We start from the raw sequence: 11,510 nt of genomic DNA, 5'->3' as shown, positions 1-11,510 counted from the left end.
GCTCCAGGCTCCGAGCCATCAGCCCAGAGCCTGATGCGGGGCTCGAACTCACGGACCGCGAGATCGTGACCTGGCTGAAGTCGGACGCTTAACCGACTGCACCACCCAGGCGCCCCAGCAATAACTTTTCAAAAGTAAAAGCCAGCATAATAATCACCAGCTAAAATTCTAGTGTAATTAACAAGAATATGGTTCCCACAATATTGAAAAAGGATGTTGGGTGCCAGTTTTTCTTACCAAGTGAGATGACACTGCTGTGGGAGAGTAGCATGAATATAGTTCATTTGGCCTGACCAGTTTTATTTATTTATCTTTCTTTTCTTGTATTTATTTATATTTTTAAAAATATAATTTATTGTCAAATTGGGTCCCCTACAACACCCAGTGCTCATCCCAACAAGTGCCCTCCTCAGTGCCCATCACCCACTTTCCCCCTCCCCCACCCCCCATCAACCCTCAGTTTGTTCTCAGTATTTAAGAGTCTCTTATGGTTTGCCTCCCTCCCTCTCTGTAACTTTTTTTTCCCTCTTCTTCTCCCCCATGGTCTTCTGTTAAGTTTCTCAGGATCCACATAAGAGTGAAAACATACGGTATCTTTCTCTGCCTGACTTATTTCACTTAGCATAACACTCTCCAGTTCCATCCCCATTGCTACAAATGGCCAGATTTCATTCTTTCTCATTGCCAAGTGGTATTCCATTGTATATATAAACCACAACTTCTTTATCCATTCATCAGTTGGTGGATTTATTTTTCTTTGCAAATTTTTATTTAAATTCTAATTAGTTAACATACAGTGCAATGTTGGTTTCAGGGGTAGAATTCAGGGATTCATTACTTACATGCAACACCCAGTGCTCATCCTAACAAGTGCCCTCCTTCATCACCCATCTAGTCTATCCCCCACCCATCTCCCTCCATCAATCCTCGGGTTTGTTCTCTGTCTTTAAGAGTCTCTTATTGGGGGTGGGGGGGAGAGTCTCTTATGGTTTGTTTCCTTCTCTCTCTCTTTTTTTCTCCCCTCCCATATGTTTATCTGTTTTGTTTCTAAAATTCCACGTATGAGTGAAATCATATGGTATTCATCTTTCTCTGACTGACTTATTTTGCCTGGCATCATATACTCTAGTTCCATCCATGTGCTTGCAAATGGCAAGATTTCATTCTTTTTGGTGGCTGAGTAATATTCTGTTGTATACATATACCACATCTTTATCCATTCATCAGTTGGTGGACATTTGGGCCCTCTCCATAGTTTGACTGTTGTTGATAATTCTGCTATAAACATTGGGATGCATTTTGAATCTGTATTTTTGTATCCTTTGTGTAAATATCTAGTAGTGCAATTCCTGGATCATAAGGTAATTCTATTTTTAACTTGAGGAACTTTCATACTGTTTTTCTTCCTTTCTTTTTAATGTTTATTTATTTTGAGAGCGAGTGAGCAGGGGAGGGGCAGAGAGAGAGGGAGACAGAATCTGAAGCAGGCTTCAGGCTTTGAGCTGTCAGCACACAGCCCAATGTGGGGCTCAAACTTATGGACTGCAAGATCATGACCTGAGCCAAAGTCCGACGCTTAACCGACTGAGCCACCCAGACGTCCCTAAGAATTTCCATACTGTTCTCTAGAGTGACTGCCCCAGTTGCATTCCCACTAACAATGCAAGAGGGTTCCTCTTTCTCCACATCCTTACCAACACCTGTTGTTTCTTGTGTTGTTAATATTAGCCATTGTGACAGGTGTGAGGTGGTATCTCATTGTGGTTTTGATTTGTATTTCCCTGATGATGAGCTATTGAGCATTGTTTCATGTTTCTGTTAGCTATCTGGATGTCTTCTTTGGAAAAGTGGCTATTCATGTCTTTTGTCCATTTCTTCACTGGATTATTTGTGTTTTTTTGGGTGTTGAGTTGATCTAGATTGTGGATACTAACCCTTTATCAGATACGTCATTTGTAAATATCTTCTCCCCTTCTCCGTGGGCTGCCTTTTAGTTTTGTTGATTGTTTTCTTTGCTGTGCAGAAGCCTTTTATCTTGATGAAGTCCCTATAGTTCATATTGACTTTTATATCCCTTGCCTCTGGCAATGGCAATGTGTCCAGTAAGAAGTCGCTCCAGCAGAGGTCAAAGAGGTTGCTGCCTGTGCTCTCTTAAGATTTTTATGGTTTCCTGGCTCACATTTAGGTCTTTCATCCATTTTGAATCTATTTTTTTTTGTATGGCTTAGCTAGAAGTTAAGCACTCCCTGCTGATTTTTAATTTGGGGTGATTTGTATTAAAGTTGTACACAAAGTGAAACTTATTCTTTTGTGTCTCACTACAAAATTGCAGAAGTCTGATAGGCATAAAATGTGATCACACTGTAACTTTTGTATCAGTTAAGGATTGAGTTTGGTTGCTTTTAACAAAAATCCAAATAGTAATGATTTAAACAAAATAGTGACTCAGTTTATATAGCTAGTATTGGTTCAGCCTCTTGAAGATGTCAGAACATAGGATTCTTAAGAGTTTCTTGAATTTTCCTTGTTGGTGGCATCATGCTCTAGCACAGATGTCGTATCTATTATCTACAAAACAGGATACAGGAAGTACCAGTACCTAAAATCAGGGATAGCAACACTCTTCCACAAATCCTTGTTTTTGTTTCATTGTCAGAATTGTCATTTGGCCACTATAGCTATAAGGAAGACTTCTTCCAACAAAATCTGTAACTTTTTCCAAGAAAGGGAAAATGGATCTTGAGTAGGCAGCAAGTCTCTGCCACAACCTTTTTTTTTTGGTTGGTCTCACCCTAGTCGTTTCATTAGGAGGGTTGTCTGTCAGCAGTCTGTTCACCCGTTAGTCTTACTAAGCCATTTCTCACTTTAAAATATTGTTTGAAATACTAGCTCTTCTATGACAAGTAAATATGTGCCTCCCTCTTGAAAAAAGCCTGTCCATATATTTTCTGCATGTTAGTGTATAATTTAGGTTTACCTACAAAGGGCAAGGAGCAGGGCAGGAGGACAACCCATATCTGATCTCCAGTCCCTGTGCTTATGTGCTTTTACAGGTTTTCTTCTTTTTTTTTTATAAATGTTATATTTTTAATGTTTATTCATTTTTGAAAGACAGAGACTGAACACAGTAGGGGTGGGCAGAGAGAGAGGGGGACACAGAATCTGAAACAGGCTCCAGGCTCTGAGCTGTCAGCACAGAGCCTGATGTAGGGCTTGAACCCACGAACTGTGAGATCATGACCTGAGCTGAAGTCGGATGCTTTAACTGACTGAACCACCCCCTGGGTGCCCTTCTTTTTTTTTTTTTTTTTTTTTTTTTTTTAATGTTTAGTTATCTTTGAGAGAGAAAGAGCACGAGCAAGGGAGGGGTAGAGAATCCAAAGCAGGCTCTGCACTGACAGCAGCTAGCCCGATGTGGGGCTCGAACTCACCAATTGTGAGTTTATGACCTGAACCAAAGTTGGATGTTCAACAACTGAGCTACCCAGGCACCCTACGTGTTTTCTTATTTAGTCCTCCCATCAACACTGTGAGTGTATTGCAGATGAAGAAATTGAGCTTTGAAATGTTCAATAATTTTCCAAAGTTGATACAGTTCTAAAGTGGGCCACACAATCACTGCAATGTATTTTTGCTTCTAATCATAAAAAACAAAAGCATAGTAATGTGAGGCTGCTGGAACGCAAACTCACTTGTTTAATTCCAAACTCTCTGCTTTTTCATCATACCATGCAGCTTCCGAAAGTCTTCATCACATAATTATATGCAGTCTAAGTGTTTTTTCTACCATTTGTTCTAGATATATGTCCTTGTAAATAAGGTTCTCTAAAAATGGAAGCCCTAAGGATAGAAGCAAAAACTATATAGCTCTTTTACTAGTAAAGACAGTGACAGAGGTGACTACTAAAATACTTTAATGATACAAAAGAGTGGCTTCCAGTATTTCGTTTGATACGTTTTTAACAATCTGACAGTCTTCTTTGTGTAAGGATGAAATTAAGAATGGGAAATAATCAGTTATGTTGCTGTGATTGCCCCAGAAATTTTAATATGTTACATAAAGGTGAAAATATTAAACATGTGAAAGATTTGAAGATTTATTTTCTTTTTTACTTTGAGTTTGTATGGATGTTTGTAGTAGTTTTACAAACAGGACATTCATATGGTTTGGGGCCCTGTTATTCCTAATTATGAATTTCTCTGGTGGAGTTCATAGTGCTCTTTGCCTCTTAATTAATTATCAGATTCAAACTTTGTGTCTTTTTTTTTTAAACTTCATACCAGGATATGGTTATACAAGCTCTTCAGAAAACTAACAACAGAAGTATAGAGGCAGCAATTGAATTCATTAGTAAAATGAGTTACCAAGATCCTCGCCGGGAACAGATGGCTGCAGCAGCTGCCAGACCTCTCAATGCCAGCTTGAAACCAGGTGATTAATCAGACATTTTTTTTCTCATTTCTTAATAGTATTATTTTAGAATCATTTCAATGTATCAACTCTCGGGGCACCTGGGTGGCTCATTTGGTTGACTGTCCAGCTTTGGCTCAGGTCATGATCTTGCAGTTGGTGAGCTCAACCCCTCATCAGGCTTGCTGCTGTCAGTGCAGAGCCCACTTCACATCCTCTGTCCCCCTCTCTCACTGCCCCTCCCCAGATTGTTAGCATATTACAGAGGAAGAGAAACAGCCACTTTGCTTTAATGAGAACAAACAGGCTTAGGTGATGTAGGGAAGATAAGGAGTTCCTTTCTGATGCCTTCAGCTTTCTCTGAAGTGTAAAATCAGGTCATTTGTCTGGAGTGGTGGGTGAGGAATGGGACAGGTGATTTGAGGAGACTCAGAACAGGGGAGAGTTGTAGTGGAGACCAAAAGAATCAGTAGAATTTCCTGACGGTGCTAAAGCCATTTGATGATGCTGATCGTTGAATTTATAGTGGAATCAGTCTGCACTTCACTCCACCTTTTCTGGCAGGTGTGAGAAAAAAGTGGGTAACTGGAATCATCTGTGAGTAGAGTTCTAAACAGGTACAAATAAGATCGATAAAGGGAGTTCAGAATGTTGATAAAAGTGTAATTTATAATTTAAATTCTTAATCAGAGCATATTCCTCCTCTACCTTTAGTGGCTTTTCATTCCTTCCAGACACCTCTTGATGGCCTTGATGTTCTCAGGCTTTATCCAGTACCCCACTTCCCTTCATTTACTTCTCTCCAGTCATACTGGGTTTCTTTTTGTTCTTGGAAAATACCAAGCTCCCAGTTTAGGACTTTTGCCTACTCTTAATTCATCTGCTTGGTGGAGCCTTTTCTGTTCTGAATGTCATCCCTTTCTGTCCTGTTACTCTCGATATCATTTGACGCCATTTATGGTTCCTTCATTGGATTTATCAATACACAGATATTACCTTGTTTATTTATTTTTTGTTTATTTATTTATTTTGAGAGAGACAGTGTGAGTGGGGAAGGGGCAGAGGGAGACACTGCCAGCTCAGAGCCTGATGTGGGGCTTGAATTCACAAAACTGTGAGATCATGACCTGAGCTGAAACCAAGAGTCAGAAGCTTAACTGACTCAGCCCCCCAGGCACCCCTACCTTGTTTATTTATTTGTTTGTTATCATTGTCAGTCTTCTCCCCCAAGAATGGAAGTTCCATGGGGCCAGGGATATTATTTGTTCACCACTGTACTTAGATTAATTAGATGCTCAATAAAAATTTAATGAATGAATAGAAATGAGAAGAGAAAAGGGAATACAGAGGAAAGGAAGAAGTAGTGGACCATGGATTTAAATTAGATAAAGTGGGGGTGCCTGGGTGGCTCATTCAGTTAAGTGTCCAACTTTGGCTCAGGTCATGATCTCACAGTTCATAGGTTCGAGCCCTGGATAGGGCTCTCTGATGTCAGCACAGAGCCCACTTCAACTCTGCACAGTTGAAAGCCCTGTCTTTCAACTCTCACATGCACAAAAATAAATAAACTTAAAAAAATAATAAAAACAAAATAGCTAAAGTGTATCACAAAGAAAGCAGAGGATTAATGAAGTAGGGATTAATATGGAGGTCTTAATGGGGTTGAAGAATGCTTGTAGTAGTAGTTAAATAGGAAAGGAGAGTTGTGGTCCAAGAGTATAAACCTCAAAGAAGTGATTTTAAAAAAAGCAGCAGATATGGATGATATCAAAATTAGAAATGTTATCTTAGGAATGATACTTGAGGTAGAGTTGAGGGGAGGAGACCAAGGAACTGAGAGGTGAGGGTGATGGATGGTCCGTCCTTGTGGATGCTGAAGTTACAGAATGATGGCAGGGCTTAGGGTAGACCAGGTGTCAAAACTATGGGTGAATGAGGATGAACAAGTAGGAGTTCGTTAAGTGAGAGGAATGAACGTGGCCGCCCAGATAGCATGAGCGTCCAAAGAGTGTGACGGAATAATAAGAGGTAGAATCCCATCTTTAGCTCAGTTCATTTTTAAAGAAGACCTGTTAATTGCAAAGGACCAAAAAGAAAGTAATGTCAGCAGAAGATAACCAACTTTAAGGAGGTGGTGGGAAAGCTTGGGGCAGAGGTTATGATATAGGAGCATTTGTTGGAGGGCAATAGTGGGAGGGTTTGGGAAGTGGGAGAACACAGAGAGCTTTATGGGAGGTGCAGAACAGAGATGGCAGTATACCTGAAGGTTGCGGAGACTTCTGATTTAACTGGTAAAAGCCGGGAGAGTGAATACATGTTGTCTTTAGCCTCAGCTGACTCTCTGAGGAAGGTGCGACTGAGCTTGGAGGCCAGAGGACTTGCCTAGGTTGCCCAGAGTGATGATTTTCCTCAAGTCATAGACCCAGTATGCTGCCCAGTCTAGCTGAAATAGACTGTTACACTGTACATTTTTTTTAATGTTTATTTTGAGAAAGAGAGAGAGTGGGGGAGGGGAAAAGAGAGAGGGAGAGAGAGAATCGCAAACAGGCTCCTTGCTGTCAGCATGGAACCTGATGTGGGGTTTGATCCCCTGAACTGTGAGATCATGACCTGAGCCCAAATCCAGAGCCAGAGGCTTAACCCACTGAGCCACCAGGTGCCCCTAAACTGTACATTCTGAACATTTACCTTTTTTTTCTCATATGTGTTATTAAATATATTTTCTCCCAGGATGATATTGACCTTTCAGATTTGTAGATGTTTCTTATTTTGTTTTGAATGTTGTTAAATGTTTTATGTATTTAGATCTGTCAGTCTTTACTCTATGTTCTCTATCCTTGTCATACCTGGGAAGACCTTCCCAAGAGGTACAAAAGAGGTACTCCCAATATTACTGGATGTTCACTTGTTTTTTTCTTAGTGCTTGTATGGTTTCATCTTTACACTAAAATACTTAATCTTTCTGTAATGTATTATTTCTATATATTGAATTTTATACAAATGTATTTTATATATTTTTAAATGTATTAAAGATCTTTTCCAAGTATCCAGACTATTTTAAAAACTTCATTTGGGGGCCGGGTATGAGTATCATATATTTTCTTGCCTATTTCATTTATTTGGAAATTTTAGTAAAGAGAAACTCTGTAAAATCTATATTTAGTGTTCAGCTAGTTACCCCCTGGTGTCTTAGAAATATATTTAAAAGTAGTTGTATCTATTAAAATTTTAAATGGACAAAACTTTGGCTCAATAATGCCACTTCTGATAATTTATCTACCTAACATATATATGAAATGATATCTGCACAAAATTTTTCGATGCCTTTTTTTTTTTTTTTTTTTTGTATAGCAAAAGACTAGAAACAACCTTAATATTCTTCAGTAGGAAAACTGATTAAATAAATTTGGGTATATCCATACAGTGAAACACTGTGGTGACACTTTTTTAAAGTAAGAAAACATTTTATATACAGAATCTTCAACATTTTAAGAAGAAGAGTAGGGATAATAATAGAAGTAGGAAGTATGCTATTTACTTGTGTATTCCTAAAACATCTTACTAATGATAATGGTTACCTTCAAGAAAGGAAGCTGGTTGGCTAAGGGACAGACGTGGGTATTCTTTTGTACTTCTAGAATTTTTAGCCATGAAAATGTATTACCTAGTCAAAATAAGTAAAATTTGAAAGGTGAAATAATACTAGTGTACTAAACTTTGATTTTTATAATTCTTGAAAGAGAGTTACCATTTAGCTGTGTCAGAATTCCAAACTTAATTTTTTAAAAATAAGATGTTAAAAACCTGCTTTTTTTTTCTCTCTCTCTGTTTTATGACCATAGGGAGTGTGCAACAACCAGTTAACCGCAAACAAAGCTGGAAAGGTTCCAAAGAATCCTTAGTTCCTCAGAGACATGGCCCACCACTAGGAGAAAGCGTGGCCTATCGTTCCGAAAGTCCCAACTCGCAGACAGACGTAGGAAGACCTTTGTCAGGATCTGGTATAACAGCATTTGCTCAAGCCCACCCAAGCAACGGACAGAGGGTGAACCCCCCACCACCTCCTCAAGTAAGGAGTGTCACTCCTCCCCCACCTCCCAGAGGCCAGACTCCCCCTCCAAGAGGTACAACTCCACCTCCTCCCTCGTGGGAACCAAACTCTCAGACAAAGCGCTATTCCGGAAACATGGAATATGTAATCTCCCGAATCTCTCCAGTTCCACCTGGAGCCTGGCAGGAGGGCTATCCTCCACCGCCTCTGAACACGTCCCCAATGAATCCTCCTAATCAGGGACAGAGAGGCATTAGTTCTGTTCCTGTTGGCAGACAACCTATCATCATGCAGAGTTCCAACAAATTTAACTTTCCACCAGGAAGACCTGGAATTCAGAATGGTAGCGGTCAAACTGATTTTATGATACACCAAAATGTCCCTGCTGGCACTGTGAATCGGCAGCCGCCCCCTCCGTATCCTCTGACCCCAACTAATGGACAGAGCTCTTCTGCTTTACAAACGGGGGGATCTGCTGCCCCTTCATCATATACAAATGGAAATATTCCCCAATCTATGATGGTGCCAAACAGAAACAGTCATAACATGGAACTTTATAACATTAATGCACCTGGACTGCAAACAACGTGGCCTCAGTCATCTTCCGCTCCAGCCCAGTCATCCCCAAGCAGTGGGCATGAAATCCCCACATGGCAACCTAACATACCAGTGAGGTCAAATTCCTTTAATAACCCGTTAGGAAATAGAACAAGTCATTCTGCTAATTCTCAGCCCTCAGCTACAACAGTCACTGCAATTACACCAGCTCCTATTCAACAGCCTGTGAAAAGTATACGTGTATTAAAACCAGAGCTACAGACTGCGTTAGCACCTACACACCCTTCTTGGATACCCCAGCCAATTCAAACGGTTCAACCTAGTCCTTTTTCTGAGGGTACCACTTCAAATATGACTGTTATGCCTCCTGTTGCTGAGGCTCCAAATTATCAAGGCCCACCTCCACCTTACCCAAAACATCTGCTACACCAAAACCCATCTGTTCCCCCATATGAATCAATCAGTAAATCTAGCAAAGAGGATCAGCCCAGCTTGCCCAAGGAAGAGGAGAGTGAAAAAAGTTACGAAAATATGGATGGTGGGGATAAAGAAAAGAAACAGATTACAACTTCACCCATCACTGTTAGGAAAAACAAGAAAGATGAAGAGCGAAGGGAATCTCGTATTCAAAGTTACTCTCCTCAGGCGTTTAAATTCTTTATGGAGCAACATGTAGAAAATGTACTCAAATCTCATCAGCAACGGCTACATCGGAAAAAACAGTTAGAGAATGAAATGATGCGGGTAAAACCTTTTAAAATGCAGATTTTTATACTTGATCATCTGTTTGCTTAGTGTTTATTTTTAAATATCGGTCCAGTGTTTTTTCCTTCTTTTTATAGCTAAGTACATTATCAATTATTTAAAGTCAGTAAACTTTAACGTACTTTTGATTATACCATTTTATTTTAGTATTTCAAAATTTACTCCATTTCCTGTAATAAAGTTCTAATATATTAAGAAAAATATACTTTATGGAGTGCTATTTAGGTGTACATAATCCCTTTTTATGGAAATAGCAAAGGTTCTTTCTTTCTTTTTTTTTTTTTTTTTTTTTTTTGCAAAGGTTATTTTTTAAGTTGTATGCATTTTCTTACAACTGTTTAAACTAGCTAGAAATATCTGGGTAAATCTCTTGATATGAAACTTTTTTTTTTTTTTATAGTAGTTTTGGGACCTTATTCGTCAGGTTTATTCATTTGGTTGGTCTTATTAAAAAGTATCAAAGACTTATCTCTTCAGTTATTTCCTCATCTAATTTCATTTTTTTATAATGTACTAGAAAAATATGCTGAAATTATTAAACCACTAAAAGGGAGATCAAGAATAAGTGCTCACTCATTTTAAATTAGTCTGTTGTGATTCTATGTACATATCTTCACTGGATATTATGGTGATACTATCATTGTTACTATTTTTGTCACATTTTACAGTTCAAACAAATTTAACTTTCACTCAGAATCCAAGAGGCTTAAATTTGTGATGAAACTTCCTCACATAATTTGAGGGCCATTCTTTTAAATTTAGTTTTTTTTTTTAATGTTTTATTTATTTTTGAGAGACAGAGTGCGAGTAGGGAAGGGGCAGAGAGAGAGGGAGACACAGAATCCCAAGCAGGCTCCAGGCTCTGAGCTGTTAGCACAGAGCCTGATGCCCGGGCTCAAACCCATGAACTGTGAGATCATGACCTGAGCCAGTCAGACGCTTAACCAACTGAGCCACCTAGGCGTCACGAGAGCCATTCTCTTAAAATGATTTGTCTAAATCTGATTTCACAGTATTGTTATTCCTGCTATAAATTGAATTTTCTTAGATGAGAAACACCATGATAATCTGTATGACCCATCCATATTTTAGCCCTTAGGATTTCTTACTAAAGTCTGTCTGTATGTATTTTCTTAGTTTATTTTTCCTTTTTCCTCTTCACTTTCACTAATAGCTGATTTAAACTTTTATGGTGTTGGAAGCTTTGCTGACTTCTGTAGCCTCCATTACTGTGTAGGCAAGTAAGATTTTAAGAGAAACAGTTCTACACTAAGTCTGGCATGCCACCCTTCTTAAAAGATACTGCATGCAAATGTGCACACCCTAACAGAAGCATGAGGTCGCTATATTCTAATTAGGTTTGCATTTCTAGAATTAGACTCTACTTCTTACATTCCTATTCTATTTTAACCCTTAAATTAGTTTCTTATTAAACTAGCCAAAAATAAGCTTCCTTCTAAATCCGGGTAGTCCATGTCTACTCAGAAGTTGGCTTTTGTTTTTAATCTGTTTTTTGGTGTCTTCATAAGTCACATTGACTATTCTTTGAAATGTTCCAAAATACCGAAAGGATACCTTGTAATCAAACAAGTTGTCCTTTTTAAATACGGTAGGAGAAACCTTTTGCATTTTGTGTTAGTGGTGGCTGTGCACCCTACCTACCCTTCCTCTAGTGCCTGAGAAAAATAAAAGAAAGATGGGTTGTGAATGAGTGGTTAAGTTAGA

The 11,510-nt window shown here is 39.0% G+C and overlaps 1 protein-coding gene across 1 annotated transcript in view; it reads left to right on the top strand.

Annotated features, from left to right (window-relative positions):
* LATS1 (large tumor suppressor kinase 1) overlaps nucleotides 1-11,510 on the top strand; it is a 53,245-nt gene that overhangs the window by 29,842 nt on the left and 11,893 nt on the right. Inside the window, exons 3-4 of the mRNA XM_049653037.1 lie at nucleotides 4,285-4,432; nucleotides 8,254-9,764. Of these exons, the coding sequence (XP_049508994.1) occupies nucleotides 4,285-4,432; nucleotides 8,254-9,764 (1,659 nt within the window). The remainder of the gene's footprint in view (nucleotides 1-4,284; nucleotides 4,433-8,253; nucleotides 9,765-11,510) is intronic.

The sequence above is a fragment of the Panthera uncia genome (assembly GCF_023721935.1).
Source record: "Panthera uncia isolate 11264 chromosome B2 unlocalized genomic scaffold, Puncia_PCG_1.0 HiC_scaffold_24, whole genome shotgun sequence".
Classification (NCBI taxonomy): Eukaryota; Metazoa; Chordata; class Mammalia; order Carnivora; family Felidae; genus Panthera; species Panthera uncia.
Note: the sequence above shows the minus strand (reverse complement) of the source record. Positions and strands in the feature narration are given on the sequence as shown.